General features: G+C 35.2%; 1 protein-coding gene and 2 long non-coding RNA genes across 8 annotated transcripts in view; all 3 read right to left on the reverse strand.

Moving 5' to 3' along the window:
* Nucleotides 1-238, reverse strand: part of LOC145090439 (uncharacterized) — an 11015-nt gene extending 10777 nt beyond the window's left edge. The window contains exon 1 of the long non-coding RNA XR_013701571.1: nt 31-238. This is a non-coding gene — a long non-coding RNA (uncharacterized LOC145090439). The remainder of the gene's footprint in view (nt 1-30) is intronic.
* A 1888-nt stretch (nt 239-2126) lies between these two features.
* LOC145086755 (uncharacterized) lies at nt 2127-4954 on the reverse strand. 6 transcript variants are annotated; one of them, XR_013700621.1, is made up of 7 exons: nt 4671-4954; nt 4148-4521; nt 3775-3986; nt 3417-3554; nt 3224-3305; nt 3032-3143; nt 2127-2865 (listed from the first exon to the last, which is right to left on the reverse strand). It is a non-coding gene; the product is annotated as an uncharacterized LOC145086755 (long non-coding RNA). The 6 variants fall into 6 exon arrangements; XR_013700619.1 differs by having other exon boundaries at nt 3224-3265; nt 3775-4521; XR_013700620.1 differs by having other exon boundaries at nt 2127-2547; nt 3775-4521.
* Nucleotides 4955-7556: 2602 nt separating this feature from the next.
* Nucleotides 7557-11064, reverse strand: LOC145086756 (pyruvate kinase, cytosolic isozyme). The gene is made up of 3 exons (XM_079024599.1): nt 10583-11064; nt 9494-9955; nt 7557-8598 (listed from the first exon to the last, which is right to left on the reverse strand). Exons 1-3 carry the CDS (start codon nt 10832-10834, stop codon nt 7786-7788), a joined length of 1527 nt encoding a protein of 508 aa, XP_078880725.1. The 5' UTR covers nt 10835-11064; the 3' UTR covers nt 7557-7785.
* Between the last annotated feature and the right edge of the window lie 15068 nt (nt 11065-26132).

Raw genomic sequence — 26132 nt, forward strand, 5'->3', positions numbered from 1 at the left:
TTCTTCGTACTAAAGAGGAAGATTACTAACCTAAAACGCGATTAACAACTTCAAAGTGCAAGTCTTCAATTCGTCTAGGTCAACAACGAATATAGAGAAGAAAAACTGTAGGTTAAAATCATTGGGTAAGGCAAACTATAAATGGAGAGATTAACAATAAAGCGATCTTGTAATCAAGACGAAAATCCCGGTCGTTTGAAACCTGATTTCTTGGCATGATTTTGGAGAGTGTCATTTTTCTACAACACCATGAACGGGAGAAGATAGGGTTTTCAAATTAGTTGTAATCAATTTTTGATAAGCAATCCCTGGTTTGTTGCTCAAATATCAATTCAAAATGTTATGAGAGATATCATAGGGTTAACATACATCAAATTTCTTTAATTCAGTTTTCTGAACGGGAATTGATATAATAGATGACACGTGTAATTTTTAGAATTTATGTAAAAAAAATTGTAAATTAGGAGAAAATAACAGGTGGACAAATCTATACTCTTTTATTAGAAGAGAGATTAATTAATGCACTTTCTATTTGTGAATTCATTTTTCCATTAATATACTATTAATTAATATATATATATATATATATATATATATATATATATATATATATATATATATATATATATATATATTAATGTAGATAAATACATACCATTTGTGAATTCATATTAATTAATTTTATTAGTATAGATTAATTAAAACCAAATTACATAAATGGTCCATGTGGTTTATCAAAGGTCATAAACTCAATCGTTATTTTTTTTTTTTTATAAACATGGTGCTTGTGGTTACCAAAACTTATGTGAATGGTCTCTTTTTTCTCATATTTGGTCTTATTTAACAAAACCGTGTAATACACGAGTCTGACACGTAATGTATAACAAAAATAGGGTTATTTCCCTAAAAGACCCTATATTTTAACTTTTTTTCTTTTTAAACCTAAAACTTTTTTCTTTTCCGAAAAAGGCCTAACTTTTACCTGCTACTTGTTATTTTATACCTAATAGGTCACCAAAAAGGAAATTAAGTATTTTTATTCCATAAAAGACCCTACATTTAGTAATTTTTTCCAACTTAGACCTAAAATGTTTTTTATTTCAAGCCTAGTTGTATAAAAACGTGATTATATTCTTTTAGTTTAAACATAAACATCGATTTAAACAATGTAATTATTATGCGTACATTTATTTATGATTGGACAATTCTTTGTCCACGTATATTTATACAAAAAAAAGTAGTAAAAGCTATTTCTTTACCACATCAAGTTCATGTAGCTTAATTTCGTCAATGCATAAAAAACATACTTATATTATTTTGGTTTAAATAATAGACAACAATTTACTTTTGCATCTTTTGGTGTCGTATTGATTTACGCATGAAACATTTTTTTAACCATTACACATACAATGAAGTTGTATAGTATAATTTTTTTTTTTCACGAGTGTAATATAAATAATAACAAAATGTTTTATCTACATTTGGGAAAATTTACAGTTTCTAGCTCCAAAACCTTTTTTTATATTATTGGTTTAATTAGCTTTTCGATTTCAATTACCTAAAACAATTACCAAAAGCTAGGAGTTGAATACATAGACATGTGAAGTCAAATTTCCTAACAGCACGATATACAAACACCATGTATTTGGATATTTAAGTGTGTGGTATCATTTTTGTTATTTGGATTTTCAACTTATGCTCAAATGGTTTCATTCCCATAATATATAGTTTTATGTATTTATATGTGATGTTAACATTTTTTAAGAAATGTCTTAAACTTGAATATGATATAATGTTGGGGTTGCCCATAATTTCACTTTGTTTAAATTCAAGTTTAAGACATTTCTTTAGATATATCTAAACAAAGTGAAATTATGGACAAACCCCAACATTATATCTAAAAAAAACTTATTAAAAAGAAATAAGCATGTCGTAGATGCTCTTACTTGTATAAAACTCATTGTCATTCATTTATTTACATGGAAGAGATACAGAAAGATTTAAATGTCCATGAATTATAATCAAATAACAAACATAGTTGATTAGGTTTAAATGTCCATGAATTTATAATCAACTAAGAAACATAGTTGATTAAAATCGTATCCTAATAATTAATTAAGAATTAGTTTTGTGATCAAAAGAAGTTGATTGAACTTAAGGGGTTGAACTGTAATTATGTGATAGTTACAAAGTTGGGCAAGGAAACCCTAATAGATAGGGTGGACAAATTCTAGGGATAAAAGCCTTAGGAATTCGTCCAAGATAGGGATTCTAGAATTATCTTATGGGTTGCTTGGTGGCTAAGTAACCAGATAAGGATAATGACTGAAACTCTAATTCATGCACCTATATAAAGGACCCTTGGGCATGGAATTTTCGGCCACTTGAACCCTAGAAGTCCTAGAGCCGAAAATCTCCTCTCCCCTCTCTTTCTTGTTTCCTCCAATTGCTATTGGTGTTTGTGATTCATTAGAGGCACAACACTTCAGGTGCTAAAGTTCTCAACGCTTCAAGATCTTCAATCATCAACAAGGTAAACATCTAGATCTGTTTATCATGATAATTTCGATTATATACACTAGATCTAGGGTTAGTAAGTCTTGGATGAATTACATGTACAATAGAGAAACCTAGATCCAAGCATTAGGGTTTGGATGAGCACATAGGATGTTCTTTTGGCTAAACCCCATCAAATTATATATGTATATATACATATTTTTTGGGTTACAAAGACAAGTTGGAGCTTGATCTGGTGGTAAAATGTTGGTTTAGCAAACCAAGGGTCTTAGATTCGAATCTATTTGCTTACCCAAAGGGCCCTAATTTTTTTGTTTGCTTAGAGCCCCCAAATTGGTTGAGCCGTCCCTGAAAACACCAAATCTCAAATCTTGAAAAAAAAAAAAACGGGAATACATAATATTAATCAAAACTTATTAACCAATTGATCAAGAATATCAAAACCCACCTAGTAATACAAAAAAGAAATATGATAAGAAACAACTTTCAGGAGGGAAAAGCAATGACATGATACCTGATCATTTGTTTGCAAAAAGTACTTATGTTTTGTTGTCTTGCATTGTTTTCGTTTCTGGTTGTTGATGGTCTTCCAATAGGCATCAAACATATCTCAAATAAACATCTCCCTAATAAAATAATTCCTAGTCATGAAGTGGGAAAGAAAGAAGTACTTCAAGTTTGTATTCAAACAAAGAGAGTGTCATACCTCACATTTACACCCGTCTAAATTTTGATAAAGAAGTCCAACCTTCACACAAACATTATATCAAACAGTTGGCGTGTGTAAACTAAAAGTAAAAAAGAAACACCAAGATTTGAATCATAATGTCCCACCATCATTAGTACCTAACTACAAAGATAAAGAAATAACAATGGAAGATCAAGAAAAGGTTAGCTACCTTCCTACTTGCGATTCGAACCCAAAAAATCCAATTTATCAGCCAAGAATTTCATCTTCAACTCCTAATCTTTCACTAAAAAACCCTTCCTAGGATTCATCATCAAGTTCTTTCTCGGTTATCGGGGTGAAGATATCCCTGTAAAAGAAAACCCATTCTGATTGTCACCTTTAAATTCCAATCCCAAAACTGACACTGCCATAAAATTCCAACAAACAAACTGACTTGGGCATCCATCATCAATCTAAATGGCTTAAATTTAGATAAAGTTGATGGGACATAAAGTCTACTCTAATCTGGAATTCTGGATAAACTTTTCTTTAAGCCTAGAACAAGTTAAAAAAAGATAAAGTGTTACCTGTTTATGCGAATTTTGTGTCTCCTATATCATAATCTCATTCTGCATTTTATCAAAAACTCCCCTGAGCTCTTCAGAATATGCAGAATGTTGAACCACCATGTCACTAAGTTGAACCCCTTCTGTTTTCATGATTAGAAATAACTCCATTTTCATTAGAGACTCTTCAACATCACTTAAATTCCCAATTATTTTCTCTAATCCGACATACACTATTTCAAGAAGAGGAAGATAACAATCAAACTTTTTCAAGAATTTTCTAAAAACAACAATAGTCCATTAAACTGGAGAGTCCATGTAGTCTAAGCCAGTGTTCAGAGTTGAAGGAGAGAAGAGATGGTCCGAAAAGTAGCAAAAATGGTGGTAACCTAACCTGTACACTGATAAAAAAACAGAGCATACATGTTCGAATTAGTTCATGCCTACAACAAAGACACAATCGGAAATCTTCTATTGAAGTTATCGATCACAGATCTTTAGTGGTGGTTATGGACGAAGACGGCGGCTCCGACGATGGTAACCCATCAATTTTCCCCAGTCGACGACGATTCTTAAGTCGGCCCTACCTCATCTCCTGCAGTTGGTATGTCGTCGGTAAATGGTTTCCCTCCTGCTCACTTCGTCTGTAAATACTTACCCGGGTTCCTCTCGGAAAGCCCTAAAATAGAGAGACATTAAATATGCAGCACCGCAGAATAACCTAATCGGCATGTAACAGTTCTACTGCTATCGTTTGACTGTTAACAGCTACGAACACCACAGATGACGAATTAGGGTAGAATAGAGTGTAGAGTATGACGAATCAACATAATACAACAAACCCTAAAAAAACACAGAAGACAAAAGACGAAGAAGACAGGAAATCAAAACAAAAAAAAATTATCAAAATCATATACCTGAAGAAGACGACGGAGTCTAGAGGGAAAAGATAGACCGAAACCCACCCAATACAGTGGAGGCGTCCTGAAGGCGACAAATTAGAAACGTGGAGACGGTGGTCTGGAGTGCGGTGAGTCGGTGGTTTAGACTTTGGAGAAGGTAGAAGCACCATGTAACCCAGTAAGAAATTGAAAGCGGCGGAAACAACCGTATGTGATTGGGCATGGGAGGCGGTGAGGAGATGAATGATGAATGAAACGTGAAAAAATAAGAAGCTACATAGAGAAGTATTGTTGCCTAAGGGGGGTTCAAAATTAGTATATATATAAATAATGAATAGAAATGTATATTTACCTAGGCCTCTAGTATCCATGGAGTGTAGTTAATATCATTCCATATGCATTTTATTAAAATTCATGTTAGTTGCGAGGACAATTTTTTGTATATTTTTATGATCATTTAAGGTGACCTGGAGGTGGAAACGGGCTTTGGGAGGTGTCGAGAAGGTCCGGTGAAGATGTCGGGATGTTTGGACACAAATGAAAAAAGTTGAAAAATCAAGTTGGTGTCGCGGACTCGTAGAGGAACATTGGGGGTGCTGGAATTGCACTCAAAGCTGAACACAAGACATTGTAACCAGAAGAAAATTTGTTTACTTTTCTTAAATACGGCTCTCGTTGTTTTAGCCTATATCAACATGGGTTGTGTTCTGATATTATAAATATGGATTTTATAATAAATTTATAATAAAAAAAATTAAAAAAAAAAAAAAAAAAAAAAAAAAAAAAAAACTAGTCAATTCAAAATAGGAGAAAATAGAAAACGACGAATAGAAATTCCAGTTGATAATCTTTTTGGAAGACGGATAAGGACGGTCGATGATATGTATTTCCGGAAAGATAGATGGTATGAAAATACGGCACTTCAAGACATTTTTAGAGCTTTACTGAGTATCAAAATAATGTAAGGCCGTGAACGGAATGTAAAATTCTAGAGTTGTTCATTGGTTTTAGAAGAGGCCTCCCGAAATGGTGTCGAGTCCACGCGTCAGACTGCGACTCCCTTAACATTAATGTTGTTGAGGTGAGCTTTCTTCTATTTATGATTCGTGGATATTGTGAGAATATTATAATGGTATTTTTCTGTGAAATATTGTGTGCCTTGCTTATTAATGCTATGATGGGATCATTTGTTTATTTTCTAATGGGTTAATTGGGTCCCTATAAAAACCAATAATTTTGTGTGGCGTTAGTTGTTGAAAAATATACGTGTTGTGAATCTTATCACGAGGGGAGTTAACTTAGTCATTAAATTCTTGTCCCTTTTGTTTGGCTGTGGATGAAGATGTTAATGTTAGACCATCTTTTTGTTCGGTTGACATTTTTCTAAGGTTGTATGGAGTTGGTTCTCTATGTGATCTCGCCTCTTACTCTTACCCTCTTTGTGCATCTCGATTCTGATTGTGAAGTTGAACTGTAATGGGTTGAGTAAGAAAACTAAAAGCTGAAATTTTGTCTTATTTATTCGATTTTATGGATGATTTGAAAAGCCCGAAATTCTCTTGTTTTCAAGAAGTTAAAGATAAGGGACGGTTCTCTTTGGGTGCCCACAGTGGCACCGACAACCCCTGTTTTTTCTGTATGTAGTGTAAATTTTTCGATATTTTTCGATTTTTTTTTCCTACTTACCGGCAACACCTATTACCAAATCTTACGTCCGTCCCTGTTAAATATGCCCCTCTTGGAAGACAGAACGAGATTCAATTCCTTTACAAATGCTTCAAGCATAAAGTCAATCTTGTTGTTAAATTAGAATATATATATATATATATATATATATATATATATATATATATATATATATATATATATATATATATATATATATATATATGGAAAAATGAATAGGGTATATAAGCTTAGGTACCTAAACTCAACATAATGCGTCGTTTTGTTTGATATATTCATTATATTGCTCTTAAACTTCAACCTTTAACTTGATTTACTTTCAAGATTTACAAAATTTCACCATTATCTTCCTCTTACATCATATATTTATGTCAAACACCTATTAAGCTATATATATTATAGTTAAAAACAAAAATTATGTAAGAGGAAGATAAATATAAAATTTATAAAAATCTTAGAATTAAATCAAGTTAGATGTTGAATTAGAAGAACATTGGACAATTACAATGTGTATATGTGATATTTGTGATACAAAACGACGTAGTATGGTAAATTTAGGTACCTAAGCTTATATACCCTTATTTATATAAATATATATATATATATATATATATATATATATATATATATATATATATATATATATATATATATATATATATATATATATGGTGTACTTTACTAGTACTTTGTGATTTTCTCTACCACCTTGCTAGTTGGTTTTTGATGATAATTTTCAAGTTATATGTTCTACATACAATTAAGCTATTTAGCTTATTTTCTTTATTCTAATATATTAAGTTTATTATTTTATTCTATGTAGATTATGCCATAAGTTTGTATTTAAAACCCATTTTTGCGTGTATATTAAAGCAATTATTTTTTTAACCCAGACGAATTCTTGGGTCCTCCCCTCCAAAAAAGAAACGGAAACATGGGTTTTCGCACAACTTATTATCAGTCGACCATTGGTAACATGCATCAACCAAAACGAGATAAGAAACCACATAGAACAAGACCAAGTTTTCTTCGATAACTAGAAAGGTTGCCTCCATCTTTTATAGGGGTCTTACCTTCTAAGTTTCATGTAGCACACTATAAGCATTTTTACGATTATAGAAAATATAAAAACGATCTAGAATGCTATATGAAAATCTAAAGATCATTCTAGAAACGTTGCCATCTCCTAAATAAATCTACCTACATCAACACATATTTGAAATAATCATGTTTCATTTAAACATTAAACAAATATCATAGCAAAATTGCGACTAAAATGCCGGAAAGCGCATTAAGCGTTACGTATAAGTTTCTCAAATCAAACATAAATGCAATAATCCAGTTTGTCGATACAAAACCCATCGACTATTAATAGTAGTAACCCACAAACGGGGAAAAATGGCCACAATCCAATCCAATCCAATATTTCCAATTACTTACTTATTCACTTCACTGTCACAATCTTGATAATAGAAGCAGTCCCCACACGATGCAACGCAACAACCGCATCTCCATCTTGACACAACCCTTTCTCTTTAGCATGTTTCAAAGCAAACTCAATTGCCTCTTCAGTCGACTCATCATGCGAAGCCCTAGCGGACCCCGCAATCAAAACCGGAATCAACCCTCTAAAAATCAAACTATGTCTCGCGGGCGACTCATCGCTACAGGACCAATCAAAAGAATCCGTTTGAATCTCCGGGACCACCACCGACAGAATCGGGATCCCCGGGCGGTACTTAGCCACCAGCTTCGCGGTGGTGCCGCCTCGCGTGAGCACCAAAATGAGGGTTGCCTTAGACGCGATGGCGGTGCGGACGGCGGAGGAGGCGAGGGATTCGAGCGGGCTCATTGGGATGGGGACGTTGGCGGCGATTCTTTTGAAAAGGTCTTTGTAGTCGATGGTGTTTTCGGCTTCGATGCATATTTTGGCCATGGTTTGGACGGCGAGTTCTGGGTAGGCGCCGGCGGCGGTTTCGCCGGAGAGCATGACGCAGTCGGTGCCGTCGAGGACGGCGTTGGCGACGTCGGTGGCTTCGGCGCGAGTGGGGCGGGGGGATTTGATCATTGATTCGAGCATTTGGGTGGCGGTGACTACGGGTTTTCCTTGGAGGTTGGATTTGTAGATCATCACTTTTTGTGCTAAGAAGATTTTTTCGATTGGGATTTCCATTCCGAGGTCACCACGCGCTACCATGAACGCGTCGGAATTGAGAAGGATGTCGTCGAAGTTGGCTACACCTTCTTGGTTCTCCACCTACAAAAAACCAGAAAATACTGATTAGGACTGATTCCAGTCTAGACTATGTTTGACAGACTAGCTGAAAAGCAAGACGATAAAAAATGATGTTTGGCAGATAAACTAGCTAAAATATGTAAAATGACATAAAAAGGCATGTAGGAGATTGATTTTTTTTTAAAATAATGGTTAATCTTATAAAAGACCTTATATTTTGTGATTTTTACGGATTAAACATCTTTATTTTTTTCCAAAAAAAAAGAAAAGAAAAACCTTGTATTTTCATTTTTTCCGAAAAAACCCCAACTTTGTTTTTTCTCAAAAAAAAAAACCGTCAACCTTCTAACACTTTCCGAATAAATCCTCAACTTTTTTAGTTTTTCTTGAAACACCCTGACATTTTACAACTTTTTGTGTAAAAAATGACTAAAAAGCCTAATTGGAAAAAACGAAAAGATACAAGTTTTTTTAGGAAAAAAATAAAATTGAGGTTAACCCGGAAAAAGACAAAATATAAAGTTTTTTATGAGATTAACTCAATAAAATAATAAAGGGTATATTTGAAAGAATTTTAAAATAGCTCGATAAACTCGTTGACACGAATAGTTTTTTAAAACAATAGCTTATAAACTAATTGTTTAGTAAATGGTTTAACTATGAATTTTATAAAAAAAAATCCAACAATTATATTATTTATTTTTTTATAAATTACAAGTACAAACTACAAACTACAAACATTGTTTCTTCTTTATGACTTGATAGAATACCAAGTTATATTTGTAGTGTGTAATTGTAAGTTATATAATAAGTGAAGAGGTTAATAATAGTTGAATGATTATATAAAGGTGATTGAAAATTACATGTCTAATTTATAATAACATGCAATTTCTGAAGAAAAAAGTAAAAAACGAACCTTTGACATGAGAAGGATGTTTTTGGCATGTTCTCCAAGCAACTTGCGAACTTCAACAAGATCCGAACCTTTTCTAACAAAAGAAAGAGCAATCATATCGATCTTATTAGGAACACCCCATTTCATTATATCTTCTTTATCTTTTTCAGTCAAAGTAGGAAGATCAACAATCACTCCAGGAAGATTAACATTCTTTCTTTCACCAAGAACAGCAGTGTTCTCACATCGACAACGAACTAACCCATTCTCAATGTCACAAGAAAGAACAGTAAACGAAATGGTTCCATCTGCACAAAGTATCACACTCTGTGGCTTCACATCGTGTGCTAGCTTCTTGTAGCTCATGCAAATCGTCTTCTCATCGCCTTTAATGGTGTAATCTGTGGAAATCGTGATTTCTTGACCTTGTTTTAGTTGTATTGGTTTCCCATCTTTCAGAAACCCAGTTCGAATCTCTGGACCCTGAAGTTTTAGAAACGAAATTAATTGTTAGGATATTGGTTTGAATATGAATGTGATATTCAAATTGCAGAAAAAAACAAAATGAAAGAATTATATTCAGAATGAGCAATGAGCAATGAACATGTGTCATCAGTTCTATAAAGAAACACAGGAGAACAATTGGACGAAATCAATTAAACAAGCCAATAGGAAAAGATCATGGAACATGCTATGAAAGGTTGTACTGTACAAGTCAGACAACGCATTTACAATCAATCTAGCTTTACAAATAAGCTATTTGATTTTAGATTCGTTTTCTTCGGTTTGATTTTAGGCAAAATTCGTTGTAACAAAGTATATTGTTGGATATTGGATAGTGATGGATTTGTAACGAAAAATCAAAGTATTAATCATTTGAAGAAAAAAAAAGAGTAATTATAAGGTCAAACGAAGAAATTACGTAGTCAAAATTGATATAAACCGCTAAAAGATCGAGAACGAGATTCGATTTTGATTTTGTAAGCATACCAACGACAATTAGGTCAAATTTACATAAACTTCAAACTGTAAAACTGTAGCGTTGACGTGAATCATACGCGAGAAACATCTGAAATCAATCAAACTAAATTGATTAGTGTAGAAACTTACTTTGGTGTCGAGCATGACGGCGCAGAGGATTCCGGTGTTATCCATGGCTTGTCGGAGGTTATCGAGAGTTTCCTGATGATATTCAAACGATCCATGAGAGAAATTGAAGCGAGCAACGTTCATCCCTGCCTTCAACAACTTCTCAACCATGGGAACCGATCGAGATGCAGGTCCCAAAGTACAAACAATCTTCGTTTTCGGCCTCTTCGTACCTACTAGTTGCAGGCTCTGATCAGTCGCCATTTGATCCATATTCTTTCACGATCGATTGAGACGAAAACTCAGAAACTTTGAAGAATCAGAATGGAATCAATGAAGAAAAAATTAGGCGGCGGCAGTGGGAGAATGCGATTGAAATGGGTTGTGTTGGTGGTGATTTTATATGAAGATTAATCGGAATATTTAGCTTTTGTTTAGGAACGGAATGGTTTATATGCCGTATGCTCTTCAATGTGTATGCCCTGTTAAATGGGTTTCTTTTTCCTCAAGATTTGTCTTTTCATTCTTCCAGAAGGCAATTTTTTAATAAATATTGTAGATTTGATAGTTTTCAAAGGGTTTTTTTTTATGGTAAACAAATCAATTGTATATATTTTACACCTATTACTATTTTTTTTTTCTAATGAATGGGGTATGAATTATTCCGACCCATGTTTTATAAAGTAATGATATTAAATTGAAAACATATGGTTTTTATTTTCACTTGTTTACATGTTTTTTAAATGTTTAATGCTTTGACTATTTTTAAAAACTTTCAAGTTGCAAAAATTACTTGGTATCTTCTATAACCATATGAGAAAAACATGAATTTGACCTTCTAGATTATTAAAATGTTACATGTAGTCAAATACAAGGTCATGAATACCATGTAATTAGGATGTGGTTTTTTCTTAATTTCACCCGTGAATTTGTTTCAACACTATTATTGTTTTTCAATGTAAAAATTGTAAATTGTAAAGCGGTTGTATTTTTGTAATTTATAATATAAATAAAAAATATCCTTTATGAAAAATAGACGGAAAGAGAATTCTTTGAATTAGCATGTTTGGTGTAATTTTCCTTTTGCTGTTTTTTTAATTCTGTTCTGTTTTTCCCTCTAGCTCCTTGCTATGTGTTTTAATTAAAAAGTTTATCGTTCAAAAAAAAAACTCAAGCCCTATAATTTTTTCATTTTTGGTTTAAAAAGTCCATATTAAAAATGTCCTCTATTGGAAAGGCGAAGAGTAACCTACTTACCTCTTGGATAGACATTAAATGAGATAAGCACGTAATTAAAATTCAATGTCAACTATTTAATGGAGGTGCAACGTACTTAAGTCTACCTATGTAATAATCAATCCATCCTTTTTTTTGGAACCGAGCAATAATATATATAACAAAAAGCTTCTACTAGCAAGAAACTAGACAGAAGCTAAAGAAAGTACAGGGAGAAGAAATGTAATCGGTTACAGACAACATAATGGACAGAAGTTCCAATCCAACCACATAATTCTACCATATTTACATATGTGTTTAAACCATAAAAAATAAAAAATAAAAAAAAAACATCGATTTAATAAGATCCATAGCCACCAATGAAGGGATTATTCTCCTATTGAACACGAGATCATTACATACCTTCCAGATTTCCCACAGCATACCATAACATATCTTAGTATGGTCCTTTTCTTAGAAAAATTTCCCCATTGAGATGTGAAGTTTATAACCTCTCAAGTTGAACTATTCCCCTTTAATTGATTTGATGTGTGTTAAGAATGGTATAAGGTCTTGTCCTCTCTTGATATTGACAGTTCAAGTCACGTAGTGGACATAGATGGAATTAATGAGTAGTTTAGGAGTATATTAGATTTGTCATTCAAACAAACATGAAGGTTTTATGTGCACTTCCAAAAAAAATATTTATTAGGTACTCTTTTGCTTACTCGACGTGGATTTTGTTTGAATAGACAAAGATGAATGTTTTGATATTCAGGAAAGATATATTGTAAGGTCGCATCTTATGATCAGATGAGTTAAACTACTTTTACACGTTGTCCACCAGCACAGCGCCAACACCAGCACCATCAGAGTATCAGCAACAGCGTGTCCCCCTTTTGTATATTAGTCAGTTAACTACTGTAATTATAGAATAGATATATGATCTGTAATCTTAGTGATTATGATCAGACTATACATAGATTAGATTACATCCCTTAAATAAAGGGATTTCCGTTATTATAATCATATACAATCTTGTATTAGGGTTAAACCTTAATCATGTTTTGTGCACCGCTTTCTGCGATCGTTCTCTTTGTGAGAACTTTTCTTAGTGAAAAATCATCTTTGTGATAATCCTTTATTCTTCATTATAACTTGTTTGTATCCGATATATGAACCTTCAAGTGGTATCAGAGCAGGTTTTCTGATACATTTAAGTTATTATGTCTTCTCCATATAACTCTAAATCCTCTGCAGTAAACAAGATCCCTTCTTTCATTAAAAACAATTTTGCCATGTGGAAATCCAAAGCAATATATGACATGCTTAATATCGTTGAATACGGTCCATACATTCCCATGTATCAACCTATAGTTGAGAATGTGGCTATCGGTCCAAAGAAACAGAAACCAAAAGTCAAAGGTTTTATGACGCGTATTAATGAAGTCCTCTTTGAGGAATACGATAGCAGCTTCAGCACGCTTGACGATGATCCTCTTCAAGGTGCAAGTGAGTCAAAAATGAAAATTTGGAACCCCTCACCCACGTGTCTAGTTCAGGATCACATCTAATGCTTAGGCAGTGGATGCTCTAGGCATATGATAGGTCGCAAGTCTCTCTTGAATAACTATGTGAAGAAAGATGGTCCTAAGGTTACATTTGGAGATAGTAGTGAGGGAACTGTTAAAGGCCTTGGCACAATAAAGTGCAAAACGATTGTTATAAAGGAAAAGTCGTTGACTCAAAGAACTCAATCGTGCTCACTGCTTTAAGGAAAAATGACATTTACATGCTTTAATTTGACAATAATGTTACATGATTTCTTTACTTTACTTCTTCGCGTTGTAGATCTATTGAACATAAATTTTATAATTTTTTTTGTTGTTTAAAAAAAAGAAAAAAGAAAAAAAAAACTGCTCTTTGCATTAGAAAATAAGATTTCTAACTTGTCTTCCAAAGGAGTATACATTGTATGTTTTTATCTAATGTTAACTACGTGTTTTCTTATCTATTGACCTCTCGTCACTGAATTATCTATATTTTCCTTGACGTCGATCATTATCGCTCATCTCTCATAGAAAAGATCAGCCTGTCCAACCTCCCCTTTCTGTTGGTACAGGATCTTCTTATTGAAGTTGGCTTTGCATCTTTTCCTCAGCACCTACATCCTTCATCTTGAAGCTGATGGTTAAGGAGTGAGACATCGAGCATATTACAGTTGACTCAAGATAAGGAAGAAATATGTATGAAATTGTTTTTTGGAACCTCTTCTTGCCTCTTCATGCAGCCTATTTTTGTTGCAATGTGATGAAGTGAAGCTAGGTAGTTTGGCACGACTAATCTCCATAGACGATCTCACTGTCTAACCCTTTCCTATCTAAGATCCAAAGAACACCTTGTCAAGACAATGGTCCCCATCTCTTCTATCATGATTCACAGTGAATGGAACCCTTGAGTATAGTCTTGTTAACTCTCATAACTCGAATGTTATAAAGATTGGAAGCTTATAACTCATTCCTTACAAAGACTATGTTGTTGAACCTCTTTTGTTCTTGGTGAATATGAAGCTTGGAGTCCATCTGCAGTATTTCAATGTATAAGGGTATTCTTTTATTCTTGTTTTGTTTTGACATGTTTGATCTTGTTTGTGTTCCTTTTTATAACAAATGTTGAGGGACAGATATCCTAGAGAAACGAAATCCATTAATGACCATTCAATTTAAAAGATTTGATGTATCCTGTCTTTATTACTTCTCCTGAAAAAGATGCAGAATTTTTCTTTTGACTTATTCTTCTTTGACTATTTCATTTGTTCTTATTTGCTTTCACATTTGGTCATGTACCATGTTTCTTAAATTGATGGTGAATTTTAATTCTAGTCTGCAACTTTAATCTATGTACAAGGACTAAACCATCTTTTTTTGACGAGTCACTCACTGTCAATGATTCATGCTGATTTTACCTCAACGTGATTGAGATATCCTATCTCTCTCATACAATTCTTCTACTTAGAACTTGACGATTCACTAAGCAATACCACTCACTGATAAAAGTTCAAAAGTATGTGTCGATGGTTAAGCTATGTACCATAGCTTATCACACGCATCCATCCATTCTTACCCTGATTTCTTCTTTGAAGTTATATGATTCAACGTATAATACCAGACGCTGATGAGAACTTGATAAATTTATGTTAATAGGTATATCATGTACCGTGATGTATTACACACACCTATCCTCTATCGCCCTAAAAATTCTTCTATCAAAAAAGTTAATGATTCACTGTAATAACCATACACTGATAAAACTCAGAATCATTATGCCGATGGGTACATTTAAACACCAAAGTGTATTACACGCATCTGTAACATCCCACAAAAATCATGATAAAAAATTTTCATTCTTGTAAACCATTTCAACAAACCATAATATAAATAACCATTTTTTTCAAAACAAATTCATAAAATCAGAGTATCAAGAATCTCTCAAAACATATATCAATAGGAGGATGTGTACGATTACGCCATCGTCTTGCCCCGATCATCTGATTAACCTGAAACCATGAAATCAAAAACTATAAGAAAAGCTCAGCGAGTTCCCCCAAAATACTCCTCACAGCAAAATACATATAATTCATGCAAACAAGGCCTACAGCACAAGGCTGTTGTAACATCCCAAGATCAGGTATACCTTATAAACCCTTTTTCTTTTAGTGATTGTCAACTTTGGCCCTTAATTGAAAAAAAGTGGTAAATAAGTACACTGGGCGTACGCGTGTGTACGCTCAGCGTACTCATGTGCGTGTTTTTTACCTGGAAGCCACCTAGTACGCTGGGTGTACTAGGCCCAGAGTGAAAACCCTAATTTAGGGTATGTCCATATATAAAGGATATAATTGCCTCATTTATGGCCACCATTTCCATACACCAGCCCTCCCAAACCCTAAATTCTCGTCCATTGAGCTTGTATGCCCATTTGTAAGCTATTAAGTTCTCTTGTGCTTTCTTTAGAGTGAAAAAGGAGCCTTGAAGAAGAAGGAGTGGGAGTCTAGGATTTGGATATGAGCTTATCTATGTTTGGAGCTTCATTTAGAGGTATAAAGCTCAAAGCTTCCTCACTCTTTTGATTTGTGCATCATTTTAGTTCATTTTAGGGTTTTGGTTCCAAAGTTGGATGCTTTATGAGATATTGAGCTCCAGAGTTTATTATCAGCTCCCTTGAGTGTCTTTAGTGGTGTAGAGTCATAAAAATCGAGACTTGGATGTTTGAATCAACCCATGCATGGGATATGAGCATTATTGAGAATAGAGAGTGAGAGTTTTGGTGTTTGTGACTTTATCAGCCATGCAAAGGCTTAAAGTCACAGGCTTTATGGAGTAAGAGCCTTTAGGGAGTCCAGTTATGAGATTTGAGCTAAGGTCTTATCGGATTTAGACCAAATGAGTAGGAAGAGCAAAATTGGGGCGTACGCCAAGCGTAATCCAAGTACGCGCAGCATAGGGTCGAGAATCCTTGATGCATACATGGCGAAGGAGTACACCCAGCATAGAGGGCTTGTAACACCCCGAATTCAGAAGACATGGAAAGGAAAGAAAAACACCAAGTCAAGAGGTCTACTCGTCGAGTCCAGGGATGAACTCGATGAGTAGGAGCGGATTCATACGTCGCGGATTAAGTGGCCTACTCGACGAGTCAATAGACTGACTCGGCGAGCCTGGACTGGGTTTGGAAACCCTAATTTTGGGACTTGGTGCCCTATTTAAGCATCATATTATCATTCCCTCAGCCTCGTCTTCAGCCCCCAGACCCCAAACCCTTACCCACGAAACCTTAGTACATCTTGTGAGTGTTTGAGCCACCATTGTGTGATTTGTGTGCTCTGGAAGAGAAAGAAGAAGAAGAAGAAGGAAGTTGGAAGTTCCAGAAGGAGGGAGTAGATCCAGAAGATACACTCTATTGGCTGCATTTCTTGGTAATCAATTCTTCATCTTGGCTTTTGATTTATTAGATCTCCTTATAGTCCCTTTTCGAGGGTTTTTGGTCCATGAATGGTTGTCTTTTGGTTTTTGGACGTCCCTAAGCAAGATCTATGACATCCCGAATTTCACGGTCAGAAAACACCGATTTGTTTATGCTTTGTTTTAAAATCAGAGTAATCATTTAAAGAAAACGGTTGCGGAATTTGTTCCCAAAACAAAATATGATAACAATTTATCAAAGCATTTCTTAAAGAAATGTATTTTCATTATGTAACAAAATCTCGGGATATCATGTTTCGATACAGACACATAAGCGTAAACACAACTTACATTTATTTACACTAATGATTTACATATCCTTTAATCCTTCGGTGAAATATGGCTTCGTATCGATACCTGTGTTACAAAGAAAACTGAGTGGGTCAGGCTTGGGAGCCTGGTGAGCATATAGGGTTTTCAACCCACAATAATATAATTATTGTATTTAATCATCAAAAGATCAACCCAATTACCCATCCCCATTATCTTCTTTTCTCTTAAGGTTTTACCCTAAGAATCAACTATCCTTCATTCATTCATTCCTAAGGATTTACCAAAGGAATTGGCACGAAGTCCATTGCTGCCAAAGTTTATCTATTAGGTACTAAGTCCATAGCTACCAACGTTTATCTCTCAGGTACTAAACCCATAGCTATCGGGCGCTAACTCCATAGTCACCAAGGTTCACTTAACAAGCGCTAACTCCATAGTCACCAACGTTTACTCAACAACCGCTAACTCCATAGTCGCCAAGGTTTACTCAACATACGCTAACTCCATAGTCGCCAAGGTTTACTCAACGTGCATCTTTCATCACACACCAACTATTCCATCTACCCATGTTCTACCCAACATATTTGTAGATATAAAATATATATACATGTTAACTCATTTAAAACCTATATAAAACATTCATTCCACCCATCTCAAATAAACAAACAATATATAAACACGTAGCACGTATTTCATAGCAAATACTTCGTATTTATGTGTTAGAAGAAAGTAACTACACACTCACATGTTTAGACGATGCTCGTACACCACTACGACTCCTCAAGTAGTAATTCTTTGGTGAAACCGGGAGATCTTCACATGAACCGGCTTCTCGCAGGCAGAGCTTCGGCTCGGAAACTCTACGTCTCGGGATCTTCGGAGCTTCGGGACTTGCTTCGGGTCTCGGGAATGATCCCGGGGCTTCGGGGTATAACTTGCATGCAAAACGAGGCAAAAATGATAAAGAAAGGAGAATTTTTGGCAAAAAGATCGGCAACCCTTGACTTCTATTTTTAGGGTGCTGAAAGGAGGATTACGCTATGACAACCGTCAAATTCTGGTCAATTCAAAGTCAAATAAAGTCAACAAGTCAAACCGGTCAACTCAACTAACCCTTGTGTACTAGGGCTTACGTTATGTAATTACTAAACAACTCGCTATTCTAATGAGAGATCATAAATCGAAAAAGTGCATACATCGAGATCTCCTTAACCTAAAACTGTGGTACGTGGCAAGCCAAACCGATAAAACAATGTTGCATACTCATCGGGAGTGTGTAAGATCCTTAAACAAGGCTTAACGGGGTTTACGGACCTTGCTTTGCAAAGCCGAACACTCAAAAAGGTCACAAATGAAACCTCTCTCAATCGTTTTCACTCTATCTCTCTTTATCGAGAATCTCTCCCAAATCTCCCCACGTATGTCAAATCTTTCCCAAATCTCTCTAAGTATGTGAAATCTCTCCCAAAACTCTCTTTGTATGAGAAATCTCTCCAAGAATATGAAATCTCTCCCAAATCTCTCCAAGTATGTGAAATCTCTCCCAAAACTGTCTTTGTATGAGAAATCTCTCCAAGAATGTGAAATCTCTCCCAAATCTCTCTCAAAAGTTCCTGTAACTTTTTGAAGTCATTTGGGTCATTCTAACCCTTAACCGGGTCAAAAACGGCTTGAAACGGGGTAAAAACGAGTAAAATAGGCTTAAGGACCCGAAACCCCTCTTAAGGAGCCTGTAGGGTTTCAAAGCACTCCATGGATGATGGCAATGGGCCCCTTTGATGAATTCTAGGTTAAAAGTCCAAGACTTGTCTTTTCCCTATAAATAGTCATGTATTATTCACAATTAGGGTTTAGAGTGAGACAAAATGTAGCCGCCACGTGAGGTTTCTTATTTAGTGTTAGATTCTTTAGTCTATGCTTTAAGTGTAATTTATTCCTCTTGTTTGAATAAATCGAGTGATCATTCGACATAATCTTCATATTTGTGTTTGTTCTTATTTTCTGCATCTTGTTCATCAAATCTCAATTAGGGTTTTAATCCCAACAAGTGGTATCAGAGCGGGTCTTTAAAGATCTATTAATTTTTGAAGTATCGGTTCTTGATTTGATGATTTTCTGTACAAGTTATTGAAGATTATTGGTGTTTTGTGTTTTAGAATCAAAATTTTATTCAAGCTATTGTTGATGGTGTTCTTCTACCATCTGGTAATTTATTCCCATTCCTGTGTTGTCCGTCTTGTCTTTTCTAAGTGGATCTGATTAAATTGTTTGATAATCGATCTGTAAAATTTCTTTTAATCAAGCCCATTGATTTGTTGCCCATCACTGTTTACTGATCCGATTATATCAAGCCTACATTCAATTTATTGATTTATTATCTGTGTTCCGTCTTCATGTGTGTGCTTCACTAATTCAAGGTTATCGAGTTTCTTCATCATAATTTTTTTTTGGTAATCAATTCTTCTTATGAATCATGGTTCTCATGTTGTCGATCCTTAATCAGATCTTTTCTTTAGTTTATTGCTTTTTGTTCTTCAATCGAATCTCGTTTTTCAAAATCGTTAGGCGACTTGTGGATTTATCCAGGCCTGTTGCTTGACTGAGATCACCGATTTCATCATAAATATGAAACGATTAATATCTTTCGATTTTCTATTGTCACTCTAAAAGCAGTTCGTATTCGTTGAAATCGGTAATATTGGTACATACAAAACAAGGTTTGTGTTGAAGAATCAAAATCAGGTGGATTTGAGGTTTTGTATATCAGAGTGCATTTGTTATTAGAATCGATTGCAATTGTGAAGGTTAATCGTAATGATAATTGTTTGATTTGGTTGATCTGGAAACGATTGGAAGAGAATGGAATCGGAATTGGAACTTATCGGAATGATTGAGCAGTTGTTCTTGCAGGTCAAATGAAATTTAAAATTTCCTTGAAAGTCCTTCCTACGAACATTCTCTTTGGGGTATAATCGATGAAATTGAAGCGAACCTGTGAATGGGTTCTTCTTTGAAATTGGTTCGGTTTGGGTATTATTCTTGGCGTTCAAAAATCAAGGATCGGTATAAAGGCTCGTGCTCGAAAAGAACATGGAACAAATTTGTGTATGTAAGCTCTTGGAACAAAAGAGCTTGGAGCGAAAGAGGGAAGAATAATAAGAGAACCTGTGAATGGTTTCACCTTGGGATAAAGCTGATGCACTTGGACCAAACCTGGAACAAACTTAAGTTCGGTTGGTTGCTCTTGGAACGAAAGCACTTGGAAGAAAGAGGGGAGGACCGAATGCGAACATGTGCTCGGACCGAACATGGTTTTGGTTCAATGAACCTGGACCGAACTTGGTTTCGGTTGCTTGTACTCGGAGCGAACCTATTGCAGTTGATGTTTATATGTGCCAATTTCAAGGTTTCGCGTCTGGTTTGAGTCATCGTTGAAAGGTCAACTGGAGTATGATGTTGTGCTCTTTCATCTACGTCTAAATGGGGAAGAAGATAGTAAAGTTCAATTTTTTGGTCCCTGCAACTTCAACGCATTGGCACTTTTGGTCCATGTTGTTTTCACAGATTGGTATTTTTGGATCATTTCCAGTTTTTGCTTCAAATAAAGGGGTATATTGATGCAGAATTACCATTCAAGCCCCTGTCTTTCAGCAAGTGACAGTTTCTGCCCTATATTGAGAAATGTTTGCAAATTTATGGGCTGGTGAACAATTTTGAATTCTTTAACGCACATATTTTTTTGTGAACAGCAAAATAATTATTCCATCAAGTCTTGGCTGTTCGGAAAGTCGTTTTTTGTGATAACGTCAAATTTTCACGACCTTTTCGGATTTTATGCTTTATTGTGTATATCATTTTGTCACGGGGGAGCATAGTAAATTTTTATCCAATCAAGATCAATCTCATGACCATTTGAAGGCTTTATAATCATGTTTTTGATTATAAATCGGGGGAGAATTTGGTATGGCCATTCGAAATTGGATTTGTGACTTTTCAAAGTTGAAGATTCTTGATAAAGCTTGTGGTAGAATTATGAAGGTAGCTTTTACAGTGGAAGTTCTTCATCGAGCTCTGCTAAAGCTTTTACAGAGAAGTATCATTTACAGTAGAAGTTCTTCATCGAGCTCGGCTAAGGACTTGGTATATCTCCGACTTCTAGTATTTTCTCGATCAAGTGGCGTTACGAATCTTAAAGTTTGGGTTGTTACATGATATTTTTTTTTTGATGGCTTATATCATTAGCTTATTTGAAGATTATTGTGACTTGGAAGGGAAGCTCTTCAAAGACAAGAAGCGATTCGGTTTCTTTGTTCTGAAATGGGTTTTTATGGCGGGTTTGGTTTTCATGAAGATTCTTTGGGATTACATTCGAAAATGAAGTTTAAAGACATTACTTCAGTGCTTGGTTTATATATCCTAGAGCCCGTGTTTGAAGACTATTGAAGAATCAAGATTCGTGGATTGCTTCATATATTCCTCGTTGCAGATCTTTTTATTTGCTAGATGCTTGTTTTGGAAGTTAAAGCATTGTCATCCATTCCATACTTTGAGGGGGAGATTGTAGGGTTTCAAAGCACTCCATGGATGATGGCAATGGGCCCCTTTGATGAATTCTAGGTTAAAAGCCCAAGACTTGTCTTTTCCCTATAAATAGTCATGTATTATTCACAATTAGGGTTAAGAGTGAGACAAAATGTAGCCGCCATGTGAGGTTTCTTATTTAGTGTTAGATTCTTTAGTCTATGCTGTAAGTGTAATTTATTCCTCTTGTTTGAATAAATCGAGTGATCATTCGACATAATCTTCATATTTGTGTTTGTTCTTATTTTCCGCATCTTGTTCATCAAATCTCAATTAGGGTTTTAATCCCAACAGATCCGAAACCCCTCTTAGGGCCGAAAGTCCTCTTACGGACCGAACCCTCCTGAGCTGAACCCGAAGGCTGCTGAACCGAACCCGAAGGGTCCTCTCGGGCCCGAACCTCGCACAAGACCCGAACCCGAGCCTCGGTCTATTTCGCTCTTGCTGACTTCGGACCGAACCTACCCTTCGCTCCCTACTATCTCGCCTCGCTTCGGACCCAGCACCAGAAGGGACCGAACCTTCGGCCCCCTTCCGAGAAGCCTCGCTGTTAGCCTTTTTCTTCTCGGTTTTCGACTACGATTTCATTTTAGCTTCGTTTTTAATTGTTTTAACGCGGGATTTTCACCCAAAACTTTATTTTAACATATAAGGACCCTTAATTAATGATTAATCACGTTTTTGGGGATAAAACCTTATCCAAGAAGAGTGGGTGAAGTACAAAGGTTGAGTGTTGACTTTCTTTGTATTATGACACAAGCAACCACCATATCCACTCCATGACTAACCCACACTCCTCCCCACCATACCTTGTCACTTCCTTGTCCTTTTTACCTCACTCACAAGTCATTCCCACGTTTTTGAGAGCTGGACATTCATCCTCTCTCCTCATTTTCTTTCACTTGCTCTCATTTCACCAAAAATACAACACAACTTTTCTCTCAAACTTTTTCTCTCTATTTCAAGACTCCAAGGCTGATTTTCAAGCTTTATTCTTCTCTTGGTAAGTATAATTCATCCTCCTTGTGATTATTTCACTTCCTTCTACTCAAATCATAGATTGCTTACACAAATATCGTCATATTTGTTGTTAGCTCCTCAAATCTTCAAGCATCTCCCAAGTGTTCTTGAGTTGAACACTTCTTTTCTCCATCATACATCTACTGAAATCACTCAAGGTGAGTTCATACCCCTACATTTTCATGTTTTCTCAAGTTTTTAGGGGGGTATACAAGTTATAACACCAAGAACATAACTAAACTTTTCTAACAACTTTCATCAGAAAAGTTGGACTCCATTCACGGACTGTTTTGGACAACTTAAAAATTTTAGTTTTCAAAACTGTTTTAGGTGCAAGTAGTTACACTTCTTAGCTTTAAAATGACTACTTGCACATCTCCACACGATTTTTCTACAATTTATGGTGATTTTTACAAAACAGTCTATCTTTTCAAACACAAATCCGGACCAGTCTGTGAGTATGAGCATTTTAATACAAGTTATAGGCTTCCAAAAATCATGATAAAAATTATGATTAAACTAGACACATTTTAGGAACTCTCAGAATTTACGGATCTAGTTTTCGACTTCATATGATTTTTCTATGATTTTTCTAAAACAGTGCAGAAAGGTTAAGAGTTAGTTAACAACTTATAACATTCAAAACACTTTGTAACATGTTGAGCAAAGTGTTAAATCTTTGATGACTTCATATATTACATGTACTTGTTGTAGTGGTATATTTATATAATAGGAAATTACTTACTGAATTTATAAGAATTCTCCATCATAACCATTGGTACAAAACAAAGCAAGATAAACATAGCTATATTGTACTACACATTTGACTTACATAGAATGGGTTCTTAAACACTACAAATAAACATACTAAACTATAATAAGTATAGTTAGGTTGCATACACATTTCAAACATTTTGATAAACTATAATAGGTATAGTTTATGATCATTTACATTACAAAAGGTTTTCACACGAATAGGGGTACATTACAAAGTACCGGGTTTTCATATAAATGGGGTACGAATACAAAGTACCGGGTTTTTATACAAAAGGGGTACATTACAAAGTACCGGGTTTTCATATAAATGGGGTACGAATACAAAGTACCGGGTTTTCATATAAATGGAGTACGAATACAAAGTACCGAGTTTTTATACAAAAAGGGGTACAGATACAAAGTATCGGGTTTTTAATTACAAAAAGGGGTACATATACAAAGTACCAGGTTCACATAAAATAGTTATTATGATAGTAAAACTATGTTTCATCTAGAATTGTTAGACTTCAACTATAATCGTTGAGCGTATATGCTTGAGTCGTATAAGAATTTAGTCTCGATTGGCTTAGAATTGGTGGGCCCGCCTCATCTCTTGTTCCTTGTTTGGTTGTGGACCTAGGGCAGACCCACTATATTCAACGTTTTATCTAACTTAAATCTTATATAACTTATATACGCTGAACGATTATAGGAGAAAGCTACGGGTCATTCTAGGGTTCATTAACACATCATATAGGAATTTTCTGTTCATACTTAACTAAGAAAATATTGGATTTTATGGAAATCAAACTCCATCGATTTTACAAGGAAAACGGTTTCATTCTAAAACAAAACTCTTATGAACTCACTAACTTAATTGTTGACACTTTTTCAAAACTACTTGTATTCTCAGGAAATCAGTGAAACATGAAAACTTCAGCGCTTTGAGGACGGGACGTTAAACCGTCAACAATTTATTTTTGTCATCATAATGTAATCGATTTTGAAACATGTAAACATATACTTTGGTGTAACTTTTTCAATTATATTTATGATGGTTGTATTTACTTTGAGCACTATTATACACGTTGTTGTGATACTGTACATGAAGTCCTCCACCCCCGGACGTTTCCGCCATCCTTGGTTTGGGGGTGTGACATACGTTGGGAGTAATTTCGGAGTATGCTGGGCGTACTTTGGTTACGATGGGCGTACGCTTCGGATCAGGTCGAAGTCGTCATTGCTTACGAACCTGGAACACTTGAGTATTGGGTCAGGTCGACATGGCCCATTCCGACCCATATATATGGGTACGCTGGGTGTACTCCCGTACGCTTGGCGTAACCCGATTAACCAAACTTCAAAATTGCATAACTTTTGCATACGAGCTCCGTTTTCGACATGCGTAGGTGAGACTATGCTCTACAACTTTCATTTTGAAAATACCTTAGATCAATCTATTTATCAAACAATGACCGTGAATAAGAACAATAAGGTTTCACAAAGAAAAACTTTCACTAAGAATGATAATCTCACAAAGAGATTATCGTGTGCATAAAGCGGCTATTAGGGTTTGTGAAAGCGTTGCCTTCACAAACCGATACAAAAGAATATATACTACTATTCTAGACAATCCCTACAAATCAGGGATATACAGCTAACTAAACTATGTTATCTAAGGAAACAAGATAAATACAAGATCTATTACAACGTGCTGAATGAAGCTATATACACTGAGCTATTGTGATGCTGATGCTGATAGACTAACATCATCATATTTCAAGGTTTGACCTTACAATCTCCCCCAATATGATGATGTTCAAAACCAACTAGATTAGAACACCTCTGGACAAGAACTCCTCATACTCAGCCTCAACTTCAATTTTCACAGGCCAGTAAGGACTGTCCAACAGCTCCTGTCTTCTATTCAGCAGCTCCATAGCAATAAGGATGTGAAACTCTCCAGATAGATTTTGATGACTCATGCACATTTGACTTAAGCCAACGAGATGAGTTGTTAGAGCCCTTGGAATCTCAGCAGTTCGATGAAAACACATTTTTCTGTTTTTGTCGAGATAGAACATCCTGTGTTCAGGAACTGAGATAAATTTATGTTGAACCGGCTCAACACTGATGGGAAGAGAGTTGTTTATTCCTCCAGCACCAAAGTTTAGAACCAACACATCTTCACCATCAACTTGAAATTTGGTTCTTCGGATTCTAGGAACAGATGAATTTTGGCCTTGATGCTGTGGACGTTCTTTAGGAACAAGGTCCAAACGCTGAACTTTCTTGATCAGTAAATGAAGAGCACATGTCAGTTCAGAGGAGAAAGCTGAAGTTTGCTTAGATGCTAACTCGAGTAATTCCATCCATTCAGAATATCCATATTTGATCAGCTCATCCCTTTTAACAACTTCAGTGTATGGATGTTGAGGACCTTGATGAGTGATCAGCAATGTAAGAACTTTCTCATTACGCCGTTTAGAAGCTTTAACTTTGATGATTTTATCACTACACACTCGTCGTTTAAGAACATCTTGAAATCTTTTTCGATCAATCCTGTCGAGAACACTATCAGTCTTAGACTTACTGCAGCTGGGAGAAGGCTGAGAAGATTTGGATTTGGACTGATATTCCAAAAATTTCTACATCTGAGCTTCAAAGGATCCCTTGACCTGAAGTTGATGCTGAATGAGAGATTC

The sequence above is a fragment of the Lactuca serriola genome, chromosome 2 (genome assembly GCF_051521515.1).
Source record: "Lactuca serriola cultivar US96UC23 chromosome 2, Lser_US96UC23_V15, whole genome shotgun sequence".
Classification (NCBI taxonomy): Eukaryota; Viridiplantae; Streptophyta; class Magnoliopsida; order Asterales; family Asteraceae; genus Lactuca; species Lactuca serriola.

Coding starts and splice junctions, on each gene's coding strand:
- LOC145086756 (XM_079024599.1), bottom strand. CDS start 10,834: ATGGATCAAATGGCGACTGATCAGAGCCTGCAACTAGTAGGTACGAAG. Junction 9,956..10,582: donor CCGTCATGCTCGACACCAAA/GTAAGTTTCTAC, acceptor CTAAAACTTCAG/GGTCCAGAGATTCGAACTGG. Junction 8,599..9,493: donor ACATCCTTCTCATGTCAAAG/GTTCGTTTTTTA, acceptor GGTTTTTTGTAG/GTGGAGAACCAAGAAGGTGT.